A 19679-nucleotide genomic window follows, 5' to 3' on the forward strand; every position below is an offset into this window, starting at 1 on the left:
TTTTTTCAGACTCCCCTTGGAGCCAGTTAGGACCTCATGGGAAGTAGCAGGGGCATGGGTGGTGGTTAGTTCTAGGAGAAATTTTCCTTAAAAAAAGAGACACATGGAAGAAAGTACAACCCTTCTTTGCTAGATACGGTTGTGTGTGAACAATGCCCAGTCTGCTGTGGCCAGAGGAATGATTTGCTGACACTCTGAGACGGATAGAGTGGAATATGGAAAGCACTCGCATCTGTGATGACTCAAGTCTTATCTTGTGAGAGAGTAACTGTCCTCATAGATTAGGCTACTCTGTAAGTGGGATATTGTTGCTTGTCATATCCCCTGGGATCATCCTAAGCCTCTGTTACCTCTGCATTCTACCAATGTTGTTACAGATGTAATTTACTCCCTAATAAACTTCCTGGAAGCAGATCTTCTCTCAGTCTGTGAACCCCCACAAGACAGAACCCCAGTTGCTTGAGAGATTCATACAACTTTCTTCACTGCTCTTTCTGACTTCTCTCCAGTCCATCCTACACAGTGATGTCATAGCCAACTTTCCCCAAAATTATTTTTAGTATTTTTGTTCAGCTTAAAAATCTTGACAGGCTCAGGAATTCTCTGGAGGTCTAGTAGTTAGTTAGGACGTCATGCTTCCGCTGCAGGGGGCACCAGTTTGATCCTTAGGTCAGGGAACTAGAATCCCACAAGCTATACAGCACGACAAAACAAAAATGGAAAACAACTTTACTGGCTCTGTAATACCTCTAAAAATAAAGTACAAATTCTGTAGCTCTATGTTCAAAATCCTCTACAATTTGGCTCCAACCTTCTTTTTCAACCTTCATTCTTCCATTTCCCCACCTGAGCTCCCTGGGCCAACCAGCACATTGTGTCTACTGTCCAGGCCATGTTCCTGGAAATCTCTGTATTTATTCATTGGTTCCTCTTGCATGGAATTCTCTTTCTCTCAGTCAATACATATTTGAGTGCCCACATGGGACAGATTGGAGGCCTTGTGCTTGGAATAGAACTATCTGTTGACTGATGACAGATACTATTTTTGTTCTCAAAAAGCTTAAAGTCTAGCCACTGGAAGAAACATAAATAAACATATAATGTGTTGATTTGAGTAAAATGAAAGAACAATGTCTAGGGTATTATCCAGAGGAAGGGAAGAACAGGAATGGTCTTTTGGAGGAAATGGCAACAGCCTTATTTTTCAAATGAACCTAAATTGCTGATGAAAAGCTACAGCTCAGTTTTACAATCAGATCCATAAAACAGAAGTTTATTGGTGTACTGCAGGAAAACTATGAAATGAGTTATGTCTTGTTTTCCTTCCCAACACCCCACATCATTCTGGACTCCAAGGACTTACAGGCTTCTTTGGTGCAAAAAGAGTGGGTTTATTGCAATGAGCTCCTCCCTGAGGGATCGTAGATACCAGGCCTGTTCCCGTGTCCAGAGACAGTGAGGAGGAAGGCCAGGTTTCAGTTGGCGTGTCTCCGACCATTGGAAGAGCCTCCCCCCATGATAGCTTGACCAAACACTTGACTCCAGTGTGAATTCTCAAAGTCCGTCTTCAAGCCATCAAAGATATAGAGATGGTTCACAGTGATTCTGGGCCGAGATGGGGACCCTTCCCAGTTGGCTGACCGTAAATCCTCTCACTTTCCACCTCTTGAATCTATCGGCTCTCCTCTGTGATGTATCACTACCTGCGGCTTCAGATTTGCCAACAGTTCCCACGGCCCTTTACCCAGCACAGGACCACTGACTTTCTTCATGTCTTGATAGAGTGGGATCCTGGAATGCTTTGGTCCTGCACTTGTGCTAGAGTTCATGGACTACACTGGTGTCCCAATATTATTGTGCTTGCACAAGATTTTATAAAAGTCATGTGCACTTTAGTTCGCCACAGCCTCTCCCACCCATTTACTTCCTTGCTGGCATACAGATATCTGAGTTTGCTGGCTATACACATTGAGTTGGCATCAGAATGTGTGCAGGCATGCATGAACAAACCACCTTGGCTGCTGTTTCACCAACCTGCTCAGACCAGCTTCCAGTTAAGAAACTGAAAGACAATTGGTCAGGGAAGGTGGCACAGCTGGAAGAATATTGTAGTTTCTCATGGCCACTTTATCTTGTGAACATTTTATTTCATATATATTTAAATTCCTGGGTTTATGTTTTTTTTTTTCCTCCAAAAGATGTGAAGGAGCAACTCGACTTAATTTTCTACCTCCCACAATGCCTCTGTTCTTCGCAGATTGAATGAGTTATTAGTATCATGAGGCCAAAAGTTCCCCACTACAAAGGTTTTTATTTCAAATTGCACAGATAAAAACCCATCACAAACTGAATTCTTTTCTTGGGAAAAAAACACCAAAGTGTATTTCTTACTGAAGCTTGAACTATAAAATCCCACACCATGCTTTAACAAAAAGGATATTTGTTCCATAGAAATTTTCACTTGTTTACCACTAGGGGAGGCTGTATGACTTCATGTTGCAAAGCTATATTAAAACAAAACTAAAAAAAAAAAAATGTAAAGGTAAAAAAGTCTCTGTCCTTGCTTTTTCATGAGTGAAGAGGGGAAGTGTAAAAAAGTAAAATGCTTATGGAAAGCATAATCATTCATCTACAGACCAGAAATCAAATTTGCAACATCCATTGGATCCTAGAAAAAACAAGAGAATTCCAGAAAAACACACAGTTTCGCTTCATTGACTACGCTAAAACCTTTGTGTGGATCACAACAAACTGTGCAAAATCCTTAAAGAAATGGGAATACCAGGCCACCTTATGTTCCTCCTGAAAAACTTGTATGCAGGTCAAGAAGCAACAGTTAGAACCGGACATGGAACAACGGACTGTTCAAAATTGGGAAAGGAGTATGTCAAGGCTGTATATTGTCACCCTGCTTATTTAATAACTTATATGCAGAGTATATCAAGCGAAATGCTGGGCTGGATGAAGCCTAAGCTGGAATCAAGATTGCCAGGAGATATATCAATAATCTCAGATATGCAGATGACACCACCCTTATGGCAGAAAGTGAAGAAGAACTAAAGAGCCACTTGATGAAGGTGAAAGAGAAGAGTGAAAAAGTTGGCTTAAAACTCAACATTCAAAAAATGAAGATCATGGCATCTGGTCCCATCACTTCATGGCAAATAGATATGGAAACAATGACAGACTTTATTTTCTTGGGCTCCCAAATCACTGCAAATGGTGACTGCAGTCACGAAATTAAAAGATGCTTGCTCCTTGAAAGAAAAGCTATGACAAACCTAGACAGCATATTAAAAAGCAGAGACATTACTTTGCCAACAAGGGTCCATCTTGTCAAAGCTATGGTTTTTCCAGTAGTCATGTATGGATGTGAGAGTTGGACTGTAGAGAAGGCTGAGCATCAAAGAATTGATGCTTTTGAATTGTGGTGTTGGAGAAGACTCTTGAGAGTCCCTTGGACTGCAAGGAGGTCAAACCAGTCATTCCTAAAGGAAATGAATCCTGAATATTCGTTGGAAGGACTGATGCTGAAGCTGAAGCTCCAATATTTTGGCCACCTAATGGCTAGAGCTGATTCATTAGAAAAGACCCTGATGATGGGAAAGATTGAAGGCAAGAGAAGGGGCTGATAGAGGACGGGAGGATTGTATGGCATCATGGACTCAAAGGACATGAGTTTGAACAGACTCCCGGAGATGGTGAAGGACAGGGAAGCCTGGTGTCCATGGGGTCACAAAGAGTTGGACATGACTGAGCAACTGAGCAACGATAGACCAGGAAGAGGATTTTTAGTTACTGTATTAGGATTATGGGTGCACATTAAATATAAAAAGGAAAGAAGAGATATTTGAATATGTTGTCAGCTTCACTCATGACAGTTCAATTTTCAGAAGTAAAGGTAGGGTGGCACTCCTCTCTGACTCTTCCTACAGATCTAGGTGAATGAGACAGAAGTGGCAGTCCACACAAAGACAACAGACTTGTGGTTGCTAAGGGGGAGGGTATGTGGGAGAGCGATGGATTGTGAGTTTCTGATTAGCAGATGCAAAATATTATATATAGAAAGGATAAACAAAGTCCTACTGTATAGCACAGAGAAATATATTTGGTATCTTGTGATAAACCATAATGGAAAAGAATGTGTATATATATGTATAACTAAATCATTTTGCTGTACAGCAGAAATTAACACAACATTTTAAATCATCTACAGTTAAGTAAAAAAAAATTTTTTTTAATGGCAGTCATTACATTGACAAGGCTTAAGGCAGTAATTTAAGTGGTTAATCCCATGAACTCGGGAGTCAGCTGTCTGATTGAGGTGTACAGCCAATGCTCACTAGCTCTGTGACCTTGGGCAAATTTCCTCACCTCTCTGACATTTCAGTTACCTCACTGTAAACTGAGGTAATAATAGAACTTACCATTTAGGGCTATTGTGATGATTAAATAAGAACCCTTATAAGTGCTTAGCAAGTAGTTGGCACATAGTAATTAACTGCTTTACAAATATTAGCTATTATTTCTGCCTGCCTGCCAAAACCATGCTTGAGAAAAAATACATACACATGCCTTTCAGGATTCAAGGCTTTTGACTCCTTGGCTCATTTCTTCATTTAATCATAAGACAAATATTTACTGAGAAAGGCACTGGTGGGGGCCGGGGATGTATTAGTAACAAAGCCATACATGTTTTTCCTGCCCTGAAGATTACATATTGATGGAGAGAAAACATTAAGGAACTAATTGGCCAATTACACAATTACTACTGTGATTAATGCTTTGAAGAGAAAGCACAGGATATTATTAAAGCTATTACTGGCAGAAGTGACTTAGTCTGGAGGACAGAATTAAGGAGCTCTGGAGGAAGAGCAGGCTATCTGAAGGAAGAAATATTTGAGGTGGGATGTGAACTGTGAGTACAAGTGAACAGAAGTTGGAGGGTAGGGTGGGAAGAATGTTCCAGGAAGAAGGGAAATTACGTGGGGGACAAAAACAATCCACAAGTTATTTATGGATAACTTGTATATCTTACAGGTTTCAGTTATTTCAGGGTTATTTCTCATTGACTTCATGATGACTGTTAGTCAGAGGTAGAAGGGGGTGGTTGTGTAAGGGGCTTTGCTCCATCCACTCTTTCAGGAACTCTTGAATTCTCCCATCAGTGGCTCTTCCTTTCCCTGGCATTGCAGCGATCTTTATGACACTCTCTATATGCAGCCAACATGCAAATTTTAAAGTTTACAGATCACTTGGAAGTCAGGTTAAAAATGTAGATTCTGGGGCTTCCCAGGTGACTCAGTGGTAAAGAATCTGCCTGCCAATGTAGGAGGAGTCACAGTTTCAATCCCTGGTTAGGGAGGTTTCTACATGCCACAGAGAAACTAAGTCTGCATGCCATAAGTTCTGAGGCTGTGCTCCGATCCTGGGAACTGCAACCACTGAGCCAACGTGCTGCAAGAAGACCACATGCCCTATAGCCCAGGCTCTGCAACAGGTGAAGCCACCGTAATGAGAAACCCGTGTATTACAACTGGAGAGTAGCCCTCACTCACCATGACTAGAGAAAAGCCCCATGCAGCAATGAAGACCCAGCGCAGTCAAAAATAAATAAGTAAGTAAATGAAATTTTGTTAAAAACAAACCAATGTAGATTCTGATTCAAGTTGGTCTGGGATTGGATATAAGATTCTGCATTTTTTTAAGTTTTGTTTTGAAAAATACTACGTATTTATTTAGGCTGTGCTCCATCTCAGCTGGGGCACACAGGATCCTTGGTTGCCATATGCAGGATCTACTTCCCAGACCAGGGATCGAACCCAGGCCCTCTGCATTGGGAGCATGGAGTTCTAGCCACTGGACCTCTGGGGAAGTCCTGAGGTTCTGCATTTGTATCAAGCTCTTTGGTGATACTGATAACTGATGGTTTCTAGCCCCCACTCTGATTAGCCAGAGCAGGAAGTATCTCTTAGATGGTATTAGACAACATATATATTAGAATATATATATGTCTAATATATAAATACATATAGAAGATATTAGACAACCTAGCTGCTGCTGCTAAGTTGCTTCGGTTGTGTCTGACTCTGTGCGACCCTATAGATGGCAGCCCACCAGTCTCCCCTGTCCCTGGGATTCTCCAGGCAAGAACACTGGAGTGGGTTGCCATTTTCTTCTCCAATGCATGAAATTGAAAAGTGAAAGTGAAGTCGCTCAGTCGTGTCTGACTCTTAGCAACCCTATAGACTGCAGCCTACCAGGCTCCTCCGCCCATGGAATTCTCCAGGCAAGAGTACTGGAGTGGGTTGCCATTGCCTTCTCCACAGCATATTAAAAAGCAAAGACATTACTTTGCTAACAAAGGTCCATCTAGTTAAAGCTATGGTTTTTCCAGTAGTCATGTATGGATGAGAGTTGGATCATAACGAAAGCTAAGTACCAAAGAATTGATGCTTTTGAACTGTGGTGTTGGAGAAGTCTCTTGAGAGTCCATTGGACTGCAAGGAGATCCAACCAGTCCATCCTAAAGGAAATCAGTCCTGAATATTCATTAAGGTGAAACTCCAATACGTTGGTCACCTGATGCGAAGAACTGACTTCTTGGAAAAGACACTGATGCTGGGAAAAAGTGAAGGCAGGGGGAAAAGGGGACAACAGAGGATGAGATGGTTGGATGGCATCACCGACATGATGGACATGAGTTTGAGCAAGCTCCAGGAATTGGTGATGGACACGGAAGCCTGGCGTGCTGCAGTCCATGGGGTTGCAAAGAGTCAGACATGACTGAGTGACTGAACTGAAGAGGTCCAGCCCAGAAGGGCATGCATCATTTCCACTTGAATTTCATTGGCCAAAACTCAGAATCATGATGCACCTAGGTGCAGGGGGCTGGAAAACCTAGTCTGGCACATGCCAGCAAAAAAGAGACATCCACCTCCTGCCACAGTTTGCTGAAAAACTAACCACAAATGGGGAGTATCCCAGTATCTAGCAGAAGATCACCACTTTACAGAACCCAGAGACAAGAGGGTTTGAGGATGTTTGAGGAACTTAGGGAAGTCCAGTGTGAATAGAACCTGGAAACAGAGAGGGCCAGTGCCAGGTAAGTCTAGAGATGTAGACAGGCAAGGGTCAGAGCATCCAAGACCTGGGAGGTGATCAAAGATTTTGGAGAGTGAAAAGTCATGTGGCTTTGAAATGTGGCTAGTGCAACTGAGGAACTGAATTTCTATTTTATTTAATTTTAGTTAATTTATTCAATAATTTAATTAACTTTACTACCTACATGTGGTGTGTAGTTACAATTCTGGATATCACAGCTCCAGGAATTGGGATCAAATGTTTACATGAGAAGATAACCAACAATACTTGATAGTACATAATCAAAACCAAATAAGTCACATTATGTTATATTGCAGGATAGAAGAGCCCGTGGATGAAGACAGTCTATGCTGATGATATTGCAGAGTCCCTGGATCCAGCCATACCTGAGCCAATAACTTCCCTTGGTTACTTCAACTACCTTGAGTTGGGTTTTTTATAAATTTAAGTACTATAAACAGAACAATGTCTACATACAAGTGTTCAATAAGCATCATATGTTATTTTTATCTCAGTGGACTTGAGTAACCACATAAGTCTTTATGGGTGAAGCATGCATAGGATTCAAGGAAATTGAAATCCCAAATGCTATGTCCTGGTAGGTAGAAGATAACAGTGGTGCAGACTGCAGAATCCACAATAGCCAGTTTAAACAGAAAAGTAATTAATTCAAGGTTATCTGCTTACAAACCCTCAGGAGGATAAGACTGAGCAGCTTTCAAATCTCCTGGGATTGCACACAGAAACAATCCAACTACAACGAGGAATTCTATGTACAGCCTGCCTCTTCCCCTGTTCTCTTCCTGATTAGATCTTTCTGGATGTGAATGTGGCTGGTGGAGCCCCAGATCCCATGTTCAGAACACAGCTTTCCTGAGCAAAAACGAAGCCGAGAATTGTCATCCTAGCTGCTATTTTGGGGTAGAAAGATCTGTATATGTGAGATTTTCTCAAATACAGGAAGGGTATTTAAAAGGTTTAAATTTGACAGATAACCACAAAAGCGAAATGTTGGAATAATGTAGACAGCAACCAAGGAGGAGTAACTCAAGGACATTTGCACTGATGTGACGTTGCAAGAGCCAAAATATGAGTGTTTTGTTGGCTTTTGTAGACTAGCCCTTACCTTACCTCAGCCATTAAGGAACTCAGTGCCAAGACAGCCAGAGACACGAATTATGCTTATTCTCCAGCTCCTTCCCATGCCCTGACATCACTTAGTGGGAGATCTCCAGGCCAGAGGAATGTCCAGGGTTCTCCTGAGCCTTTTAAACAGCTGAAAAATAGTTGCTGACAATTAATGGCTGTTTGGAAATAACGGTATAAGCAAGGTAAGGTCTTTGATCTCATGGAATTCATATTCTAGTTGTAGAAACAAAATAAAAGATCTGATAGGGATGATAGGCAGAAAATTGAGATAAAGTGATTGTGTTTGGGTGGCGACATGAAACTGGGTGGTTTATAGACTTCTCTGCTGAAATGACATTTCCATGAAAGATATAGGAGTTGGTCAGGAGCAAAACATTCCAGGTAGAGGGGAAGAACAGATCAGAGATGTATGCTAGACTGAGTTTTGTAAACCAGGATTGAGGAGGTCATTGAGGGATTTGGGCAGGAGAAAATGACATAAGCTGATTACTTTTTACATGATTCTGGCTCTATGAAGATGTGGGAACAAGAGCGGAGGTTGGAAGACCAGTTTGTTGTTCAGTCACGAAGTCATATCTGACCCTTTGTGACCCCCATGGACTGCAGCACACCAGGCTTCCCTGTCCTTCACTGCCTCCTGGAGTTTGTTCATACTCATGTCTATGGAGTCAGTGATGCCATCCATCCCGACCATCCATCTCATCCTCTGTGGTCCCCTTCTCCTCCTGCCCTCAACCTTTCCCAGCATCAGGGTCTTTTCCAATGAGTCAGCTCTTCGTATTCGGTGGCCAAAGTATTGGAACTTCAACTTCAGCATCAGTCTTTTCAATGAGTATTCAGGGTTGATTTCCTTTAGGAGTGACTGATTTGATCTCCTTGCTGTCTAAGGGACGCTCAAGAGTCTTAGGAAGGCCATTTCTAGTCAATAAAGGAAGATGACAGCTTGGACCAGGGCGGTAGTGATGAAGATGCATCCTAGTATCCTGAGAGAAACTTCAGGACGTGATTTGGAGGCAGAGTCAGTGGGGACTTTTATTGGGTATTTGTGCTTGTGGTAAATTATCTCAAGATGACTGTAACCATTCTCTTCCATCCTACATGGCTTTTTGCTGCTTTTCTCATCAAGAGGTAGGGTTATTGCCTCTGCTGTGAGTGGACTCTATGATTTTTTCTTTTTAGCCAACAGAAATGACATCTGGGACTTCAATATTGTTACCCCTGAACTGGGTTTCCGTCTTGATGGGTGTCCAGCCAAAAGACACGACCAAGCCAAAGATTGGCAGAGGGAAGGATTTATTTATTACTTGTAGCAAGTAAGGAAAACACTAGGGATCTTTCCCAAAGCAGTGTCTCCCCAAACAGCACATTGGGGAAGATTTAAGCTGAGGCTAACATGCATATTCATGAAAGGGTTTGAGCAGAGAATTCAGCTTATACCTTGAGCAGAGTTTACTGAGTCCAAGCTTTAGTTGACCAAAGTCACGAGGGTTAGAAAAGGTCAACATCATCATCCTTTAGGTTCCAGTTGTTCTGGGGGCTGAATGCTGGAGGGGGGTTGAAATTCTCTAAAACAGTTCAACAAAGTGCTTCAAGCTAACCTTTACCATTGAAACAGAACTGTGAGCTTTACAACTGATTTATTAACTTTGCTGTTGTTACTTTTGCCTGATAACAAGCTTGTTCTATTCTATTGTTCCCTTAAGGTCATTATTACTGAGACCTGTTCAATAGCAAGCACTGTGACCAGGCTTAGATCAAAAATAGCTTCTCTAGTATCAAAAATGTATCTAATACTTTTGAATCGTGTTGCTGGAGAAGACTGAGAGTCCCTTGGACTGCAAGGAGATCAAAACAGTCAATCCTAAAGGAAATCAATCCTGAATATTCATTGAAAGGTCTGATGCTGAAGCTCCAGTACCTTGACCACCAGATGTGAAGAGATGCATTGGAAAAGACCCTGATGCTGGGAAAGATCGAAGGTAGGAGAAGGGGATGACAGAGGACAGGATGGTTGGATGGCATTACTGACTCAGTGGACATGAGTTTGAGCAAACTCGGGGAGATGGTGAAGGACAGGAAAAGCCTGGTGTGCTGCAATCTATGGGGTCACCAAGAGTCGGATGCAACTTAGCAACTCAACAACAGTCATGAGTTCACTTTGGAACTTCCAGCCCAGTTCAGCTGAGTGCAGCTGATACCAGGTGGAGAAGAGCCAAGCTGTCCTCTTTAAGCCTTGCCCAAATTCCTGACACACAGGATTAGTGCTGTAAACCACTAAATGTGGGTGGTCTGTTAATCAGCAAGAAAGAATTGAAAATGTGCCTTTTTTGGGGGTGGGGGGTAATGTAGCTAATGATTTGTCTATTTCAATGATTCTCTCTCCCCCTGCAAAGAACCAACATCTTTAGTTTTCTGATTAGAAGTTCCTGCAGTCTCTTCCTTACACTCCTCCAATATTCTATTGGTGAAATCAAACCCGGAGTGGAGACACGAAAGGGGAAAAGTGATGAACAAATATGCAAAACACAACCTGAGTGCATGTGGCCATGGGGGAATAAGTAGCACCTGTATCTTATCTGTTTTTCAGGCTGGTGAGGGCTACCAGCTGAATGGATGAGTCTCTGGTTCTTTTTTAGCATCAGCTCATAAAGGCTTGGGCTTCCCTGGTGGTTCAGAGGATAAAGCGTCTGCCTACAACACGGGAGACCTGGGTTTGATCCCTGAATCAGTAAGATCCCCTGGAGAAGGAAATAGCAACCCACTCCAGTACTCTTGCCTGGAAAATCCCATGGATGGAGAAGCCTGGTAGGCTACAGTTCATGGGGTCGCAAAGAGTCGGACATGACTGAGCACCTTCACTTCATAAAGGCTTGAAGATTTCCAAGCAACACGGGACCAGTTTTGAATCCTGCCACCATCATGCGTGCACACTGGTTACTAGAAGAGTCTGGAATTAGTGCTCTCCATCTCTGAAGGCAACACACAATACACTGTGCAGGCAGGAGACTGGGTCAGTGGGGCCCTGGGCACCTTCACACAGGCCCTTGGCTGCCCTCTGCTGGACTTAACATTTTTTTCGGAGCACGCAACTCTGCTTCCTGCGGTAGCTGAGGATTGCCTCTTCCCAAGCTATTCTGGCACTGTGGGCTCTACTGAGACCTGTAGGTTTCTGCACTATTCACAGGCCATAGGTCCCTCCCTGGTGGGATCAAAAAACCCAATTTCTTAGTGTGGGGGAAGAGTTCAGATACCTACTTTGTTAGTTCAGGTGACAAGCTAATTCTTTTAAATTACTGTTGGCAAACACATTTTGTACTCCAGATTCACAAGCTTAAAACCTGTAAGCCTTTACTCTCAGCTTCTAATACATAAGGTAGCAGAAGTGCCCACAAAGTTATCAGATACCCTCCATCATTCCCAAAGGGGCTGCTGGAGCTGCTAACATTGATACAGATAAGAATAACTCATCCTATTGGTAAAAGTACTGTCTGCCCCTAAATACGGTCAGTGCTCTGGGAAAATCCACAGCCAGGACTGTGGATTCCTGTCCACAGGAAGCTGTCCTTAGGACAGTTAAAGTCTGGACCAAATCACATCTTTAAATGCCTCCTTTGATGGTTCCTCCTCCCAGCATTTTGCTACAGATGAAATTAGATTCTCGATCAAAAAGAACAGAATATAGTCGAGGGAATGCATGTATATTTTTGTAATGTGTATGTGGGGGTGGGAATTTGGATATATATATATTTAAAAGCATATGAGGATTTAATACATCTAAGTATATTGAAAAAATTCTAAAGAAGCAAGTATTATGCTTGTGAAAAGAATTCAGTATCTTTGGACACAATTGAGAATGATTATGAAAATTATGTGCTATTTGCCCTTATATTGGAAAAGGTGTTCAATTAGTTGACTCTTATCAACAGGTCACTTAAAATATGTTCACATTAAAGTTTCAAGGCCAATTTTAAAGCTAATCATTACAGTTGTTTTTTAATGGCAGGCTCCTTGGTTTCAGGGACCTGTGATTGGGGACAGGGGTGGGGAGATGATGGTGGTGAAGGTTCAGAGCTGACTTCACAACAGCTTCAGCTCTGCCTTCCTCTGAGCAGTCTTCAACTCCCAGAAACCAAGTAAATCAAGTGTCTAGAGCAAAACTTTAGATTTAATGTACCTCAGTCATTAATACTGTTTTGTATATTTAAAAGTTGCTAAACAGATCTTAGAAATTCTCATCACAAGAAAAAAAATAACTGTGTGATGAATGTTAACTAGACTTACTGCGATTAACATCTTGCAAATATATATAAATATCAGATTGTTATGTCGTATGTCTAAAATGAATAATGTCAATTATATCTCAATTAAAATAACCCCTCACTTTACCAGGATTTCTACAGCAAAAGTTAAGAGAATATTCAGAGAACTGAAATAAATCACAGGATTGTAGTTTTGTCTCCACCTCCATGATTAAATAATTCCTGCTGCAGTGTTGGCCCTAATTATGTATCCTCTCCATCTGTGACATTCTACAGTCAAGAATTTAAAAATTCAACAGTCCTTGGAAGTGAGAGATTTCCACAGCGCTCCTTCCTACTTCCTTCTCTGTGTCTGGCTCCTTAATCTGACTTGGCTGAGAGGCAGCTCCCACTTCTGCTTTCAGGAGCGCAATATCCATAATCGCAACACACCAGCTTGTGTGTGCGCAGGCGGGCGGTGGATTTGGGATTCCCTGGGACAAAGTAGGGCTTTGCAGATGCTCTAGAGGGAGAGAACATCTGCCCCAGAGTCTGGTAACACCTATTGCTCTTGAGCTGCAAAAAGTAAACCCCTAGTCTGGGCTGGAAGCCAGCCAGGCTCCAGGCAACCTGCAGATGTCAGAATCCCCTTCCCCTCACCCCCATTTTGGGTTTCCTAGTTTGATTCTGCTGGGCTGACAAGTGGGGAAAGCTTTCTATAAAGAACTTGAGCTAAACTGGACAACTGGGTGCTCAAAACATCAGCTAAAACCACAAATTCTTTATCTATAAATGATCATAATGTTGTTTCCACCTGTCTCACTATATATTCATTCATACTCACAATTGTCTACAACTGACTGGTATTAACTTATGAGAGGACAAAATGACATGAGTCATACCCACAAAAAACACTCCCATAGAGAAACTGATGCTTTGTAGAATATTTGTAAAGTGAGGGGATTTAATGTCTTTCATCTTCCCCAAGTCTGAAAATGAAATCTTCAAGATAGGTTAAGTCTTCAGGACTGACTCTCATTTAAAAAGGTGATTTTAACTTACAAAAGACAAAGTGGGTATATATCTGTAAACATTTATTCTTTTGAACTGAAAAAGGCTTGCATCAGCACACATTGTACAGCCTTGCAAATTGAAAAAAAGGTTCCTTGTTCATAAGTGCAATGAATCTTTGATGTCCAGTGATCCGCTGCAAACAATGAAAACACATTTTAAACCACTTAAGAAGTTTCCAGCACTCATCAAATGCATTTCCTCAGGTGACCAAAAAAAAAAAAAATCCACAAGGAAGGGAATGCAAATAAGTGGCATTTAGTTATTGGAGGGACACTGAAAAAAAAAAGTGGAAGTATTTTCCTGCCTAGAATGATTCCTATTCCCCTTTGAATCTAAGTGGTGTGATTAAGAAGTGTTAAGAACATAATTTACTTGACAGTGTTCATATGACCTAAGTGAATAAGGAAAGGACCCTATGAGGGAATTCTTTATTTTCTGGAAATTGTTTGTGTTTAGAGATACAGGGGAAGAGTAATCTTTTGTTTGTGAGCTCTCCTTAGTCACCTACTGGGCCCCCCAAAAGACAGCATGTAGTTTTAACTTGGCTACTCCACTCCTGCATTCTTATTCCCCCAAATTCTATGTCGGGTCACACTGTGCTGGCTGCAAAAGAGAAATACAGGTTGCAACTGGTGGTACTCATTTTGAAGAATAATTTGCTGTACAACAGAGCTTTGGATCTGATACAAGAATTCAGAAATATAAAACAAAATAACTATAAAAGTTAGGAGGCATTTGAACAGCATTTCCTCAGAAAGAGCTGCTAACTCTGTATCATTCTGATGTGGATTCCTACAGTCATTTGGGGGTGAAATGTGTGTTTTTCCCCTCTTTGCTGGATCACCGGCCTGTCATCAGAAGTTGTAACGCCATGACCACACATCTTAGGAGTCTCTATCATGTTAACAGAAGCTCCCGATACCAAACCAGTTAAAGATGGGTGACGATGGGGGGATCACAAGGGTCTGAGGTGGCTGTTACTGAGAACTTGCCCTTTCCAAAATGTGAAAGTCATAGTGCTTCTTGCTTGTTCTCAGCTTAAACTTGTTAACCGAGTTAATTTGTTTCTTCAATGCATTCTGCGCAGCGGAGATGGAGGGGAATGTGGCTAGGACGGTGTACGTGGAGGCCAAGTCACTGGGTTTCGAGCGTTCGGGGTTGACAGTGCTGTCGCCACTGCCACAGCAGAGCGGGTGGCGACGCATTTGGGGCTGGGACTGAGGGTCCCGGAGCCACCGGATCTTGGCGCCAATTTTAAAGAGTTCCCCAAAGAGCTTCTCGGCTTCCATGCGAGTTATTCCATCTGGGAGTTCAGTAATTTCCAAGACCTTCCCAACAACTAGAATGGAAAAGGTAGAGAATTAATCCCTGTTACCAAGAGGTGGGCAGAACGTACTGCAGACTCAAATGACACAGGAAATGAACACAATTTTCTGAAACCATTCAAATCCACAACGTTATACTTGGTATGGCCATCTTCTAAACATTTCTTACTTACCCCCAAGCAAGGGGTGCAGAGAGGCCCATGCCACCGGCCACACTCACAGCCTCACATACAAAATGCAACCTGTGCAGTGGCTTCTTCAGACTAGGTGTGTGATCCTGGGTACAGGTTCCTGAACTTCAAATTCCCATTGTCAAATTCTATGTTATCTTCAGTTTTTATTTTTTGGCTGTGTCGTGAGGCACGTGGGATCTCAGTTCCCTGATGGGGGATGGAACCCATGCCTCCTGCATTGGAGAAGTGCAGCCTTAACCACTGGACCACAAGGGAAGTATTCTGTATGTTATCTTTAAAACAGCACTTGCCCTAACAAACCCAAGGCTGCTGAATAGAAAGTTAAGGTACAGACTTGAAAGCCCTCTGCATAGAAAGGTGTATTTGTTCTTCAGACTATACTGCCTGAAGGGTGTAAAGAATACTTCCTTTCTCTAAGAATAGAGGCAATGCATTTCATTCTACCTGTTCCTCTCTCACATCTCTTTCGAATCCCTTTGGTCCCTGCACTCCTCCTAAACCTACCTTTGTTTCAGTACTCCCAAACCTGAAATGAGACAGAATTAAAAGAACATTCAAGAAGCCTGCCTTATAGATAGCATAATTGTCTAAGACTTTGTGTAGGATTCTAGACAAGGAAAACCCACTTCTGTGGTGTGGCAGTTTTAGACTCTCAGGCCAGCAGTTTATAGAAGCACATCTGTATGCCTCTTGGGGACACACCTGCTTCTCCTGCACCCAGGTCGGTGGATGCAGCTTTTTTGGCTTGTTTCCTTCCTCGGTTGCCATGCCTGTTGCCAGATTGACCCTGAAAATCCACAAACATGAGAAATAAGGTTGATGCTGCTGCAAAATGTAATGGCAGTGTCTGACCACTTAACACTAACCGCACTCAGTCTGGGGTTTGTACTTTAGAAGAAAAAAAAAAACCAACCTCCCGGCCTTCTGAATTCTGTCTCAGTGGTAGCAGAACTTTGGCCCATCACTTGGTGTCAGTCTTTTCTAAGTAATGGCACCCAATGCCTCCTGCCGCCCGCCCCCAACCCCTCATATCTGGACTGTGCTGGGAACTGATGCTCCTACCACCTTCTCCCTCACTCTGCTCTCGGTAGGGCCAGGGCAGCAGCTCTCACACCTGCTGGGCTGGAATGTGTCCGTGCAGAACAGCAGGAGGGTTGTACTGCAGGGTCTGGCCAAGTAACGGGTATCTGGCATCTCCTGAAAGTTAATAAAAAATCACTTTCACATTTTCCTTTATTCGGGTACAAAGTACTTCACAGAGTTTTCTCAGTTGTCTCAGGATGAGAGAGGGAACATATTCTACCAAATAGAATAAAACAGTGAAGGCATTGACATCTTTTTTTTAAAAAATTAAAAGCCTCCACATATCCTTCAAAGAGCTGGGGTAAACTTCTGCAAGCAGGAGGGACTAACAACAAGAGTTATGAAGGAGGTGAAGTGGGAGGAGCTGGTAGACAAGTTAGCATGCAGAGAAACTTCTCTGTAAACCTTAACATTCTATGTGCGATCCTCCAAAGGAACTATAAGAACTCATTCCACCTGTCTGAGATACTAAAATCCACATTTTCTCTGATGGTTAAAAGTGAACGGAACATACATTCAAGGGACAAAAGAAACCTTGGAAAAACATGAAGCTATCTCCCCCAAATCATTATTAATTACTATAAATATATTTTATTTCACACCTTAGTGCCTAGAGTCATCCCATGGAAAGCGCTTCACACACACTGACTGCAAACGTTTTGTCTGTAATGTTTGTGTAGTCTCATTTTAACGTAAGTCCCCAAATGCAGCACATTCAGTGTCTGGAGGAGGCTTATGGGTGGGTGCTAAGGGAGCACCTTCAGGGAATCATACAGTGCTTCTCCTGACAGTTTCCTAATAGAGACAAGCAAGGCGTGAGCCTCTTGCCACTGTGTGGAGCTCTTTTCTGATGAACACTGTCAGGGTGCTTGGGCAGCTCCCTGGTAGAACACACCCACGACATACTTGCTCCTTCCTAAACACTAGCTGAAGGGCAGATACAACAAGAAGGTTTAGCACCGAGACCAGAGACACAATTTTAAGCACAAAGAGGGAGTGAAGTGGTATTTCATTGAGATTTTAATACTCCTTTCCTTAATGAATGATGTTGAATACCTTTTCAAGGGCTTAATGGACATCTGTTTGTCTTCCTTTTTGAAATTACCATATAGCTTGTTCTTAAAAATTCAGATACTACTTTCCTTTTTAATGATTCTTTAAGACATTATTATTATTTTTAAAATATTTACTTATATATTTACTTGGCTGTGCCAGGGCTTAGTTGTGACATTTGGGATCTTAGTTCCCCAACCAGGGATCAAACCTGTGATGCCTGCAGAGGAAGTGTAGAGTCTTAACCAGTGTACTGCCAGGTAAGTACCATTAATTAATTATTAATTGTGATGAAACATTAAGGTTAGGAGAGAAAATGGTAACAAAGAAAAATGCCCGAGGAAGGTGAAAATGCAGTCCTTTGGAAAAGGGAAGGTAGCAGTATCAGGTAAATTACAAATTGATGGGGAGTGAATGGATGTCTTAAAATTCTCTGAGGCTGTGACTAGCTTTCTGCACTTACCTTGCCCAGAGACAAAAGGTCTAGAAAACTGGGGTATGATGGCAAGTGGTGGTCCAGAGGGACGGACAGTTTTCAGGGTAGACAGCTGAGCTGGTGCTGGTGACTGAGCTGGTGAAATAATGGGACTACTGAGTTGAGGACTGTGCTGCAATTATATCAAGAAAACAGGTCAACATTTTAGTCAGGGTTTTTGAAGAGTTCCTTTTGGACAGAAATTTTTATTCTTTCTGATTACAAATATGTACACATTACATTATAATAGGTGCTTGTTATTTAAGAAATTAAAACAGTACAGAAGTTTATAATTTCCAATTCCCAAGGATAAACACTAGTAACACTGTTTCTATGCACATGTATCCATATATCTGCTTTACAAAAATGGAAACAGACTATACATCCTATTTTTGAATTTTACTTTTGTACTTTTAAAATAGTATTGTAGATACTTTTCCATTAGAAAATATACACTATACACCATACTGGTAGAATTTTCCTAGCTTTTAAAATTGTCCATGTACTTAACTGGGAGTTTTCTCCCCTAGTATGGCTTCATATTACTGTTTAGTATTGTACTTTCATATCCCTCTGCAGTGGCTTCTTTGAGAATTTCTGGTAGGGCAGGTCTCAAATTCTGTTTATCTAGAAATTTTTAATTTCTCCCTCACTTCTAAAGAACAGTTTTATTAGATATAAAATTCTTGGTTGACAGTTGTTTATTTTTTTTAAAGTTTAGCACTTTGAATACATTTATTCACTTTTTGCCCCAAAATGTCTTTTGCCTGGTATTCAAGGAAGATCCCCATACACTGCATCTGACTGTTAGAACTCTTGAGTCTTTAAATTTATAATAGACTCATCCTTCGATTCAAAATGCCATTTGTTAAAGAAATAGGCAATTTGTCCAATAAAATATCTGTGGTACCTATAAACTGTTTTTTATTTTCTTCCTGTATTTTCTGTAAAGTAATAGCTAGACTCAGAGAGGCTTGATTAGATTCAGGTACTATTTTCTTTGGCCGCCCAGGCACAGCTTATGGATTCCTTAGTTTCTTGATCAGAGATGGAACGTGGGCCCACTTTAATTGATGCTACAATCGATCAGTTGCTTCAAGTGTTGTCTGTCTAATCTACCTATTTGAAAGCTTCTCATAAAACTTTTCCTGATGTTTTTGATGTTTCTTTGTTCGTTACTTTAATAGGATTCCAAAATATCGCTTTTAAAATTCTATCAGTGTTTTTAGATTAATTGACTGCATTTCTTCTATGATGAAGAGCCGTCCCTCATCAACCTTCTGGTTACAGTAAAATGCAGTTCATATGGGAAAGGCAAGATAGCAACTTAATTCATTTTCTTTAATAAAATTCAGATCTAGTTTATCTTCTTAATTTCTAAATTAAAAAAATGTTTAATTATCCAAACATTGGGAAACAGTATTTAAATTATCTGGCTATAGAGAATGTCCAAACTTCTTTACTAATCTGTTTGAAAAGATTTTAAATTCAGCATCAATCTTATAGGTTGGTCAACCTTATGTGACTAAGTGTTGAAAGTTTTAAAATTAAAATAGACAAAAGAAGCATCTTACCTGAACAATATTGTCTACACTACTAAATTCCACACACTTCTGTCCTCTCTGGTGATCACAGTAATACTTGTTCTGCTTCCACTGTGGGGGTGAATGGGCACGAGACTGCGGATTGTTTGGTACGCTGAGCTGCATCATCACCATTCCGCCACCAGGTGGAGGCGGTGCTACTGAAAATCAGAATTAGGACCCAGCAGTTAGCACACTTTAGCAAATGGCTAGTTTCTTTAAACACCAAGATAATGACGATACTTTTATATCGGACCAAAATTTTATTGTTATTTATGTAAGCCAGATTTAAGCTTTGATGCTTCAGACAAGTGTTGTGTGTTTAAAAAAACATTGAAATTGACTCCATAGACCTAAATATCACACTTATCCTAAACATAATAGGTCAGGAACGTCCAATT

At 41.4% G+C, this 19679-nt stretch overlaps 1 protein-coding gene across 3 annotated transcripts in view; it reads right to left on the minus strand.

Moving 5' to 3' along the window:
* Positions 1-13672: 13672 nt before the first annotated feature.
* The window catches only part of R3HDM1 (R3H domain containing 1), a 95218-nt gene continuing 89211 nt past the window's right edge, over positions 13673-19679 (minus strand). For 2 of the 3 annotated variants that reach the window (XM_068968042.1, XM_068968041.1), the window contains 5 exons: positions 19270-19439; positions 17684-17828; positions 16199-16281; positions 15787-15871; positions 13673-14904 (listed from right to left, as the gene is read on the minus strand). In XM_068968042.1, coding sequence (XP_068824143.1) covers positions 14543-14904; positions 15787-15871; positions 16199-16281; positions 17684-17828; positions 19270-19439 — 845 coding nt within the window. In that variant the 3' untranslated portion in view covers positions 13673-14542. The remainder of the gene's footprint in view (positions 14905-15786; positions 15872-16198; positions 16282-17683; positions 17829-19269; positions 19440-19679) is intronic. The other variant, XM_068968040.1, reaches the window with a different exon arrangement.

Source organism: Capricornis sumatraensis, chromosome 3 (assembly GCF_032405125.1).
Source record: "Capricornis sumatraensis isolate serow.1 chromosome 3, serow.2, whole genome shotgun sequence".
Lineage (NCBI taxonomy): Eukaryota > Metazoa > Chordata > Mammalia > Artiodactyla > Bovidae > Capricornis > Capricornis sumatraensis.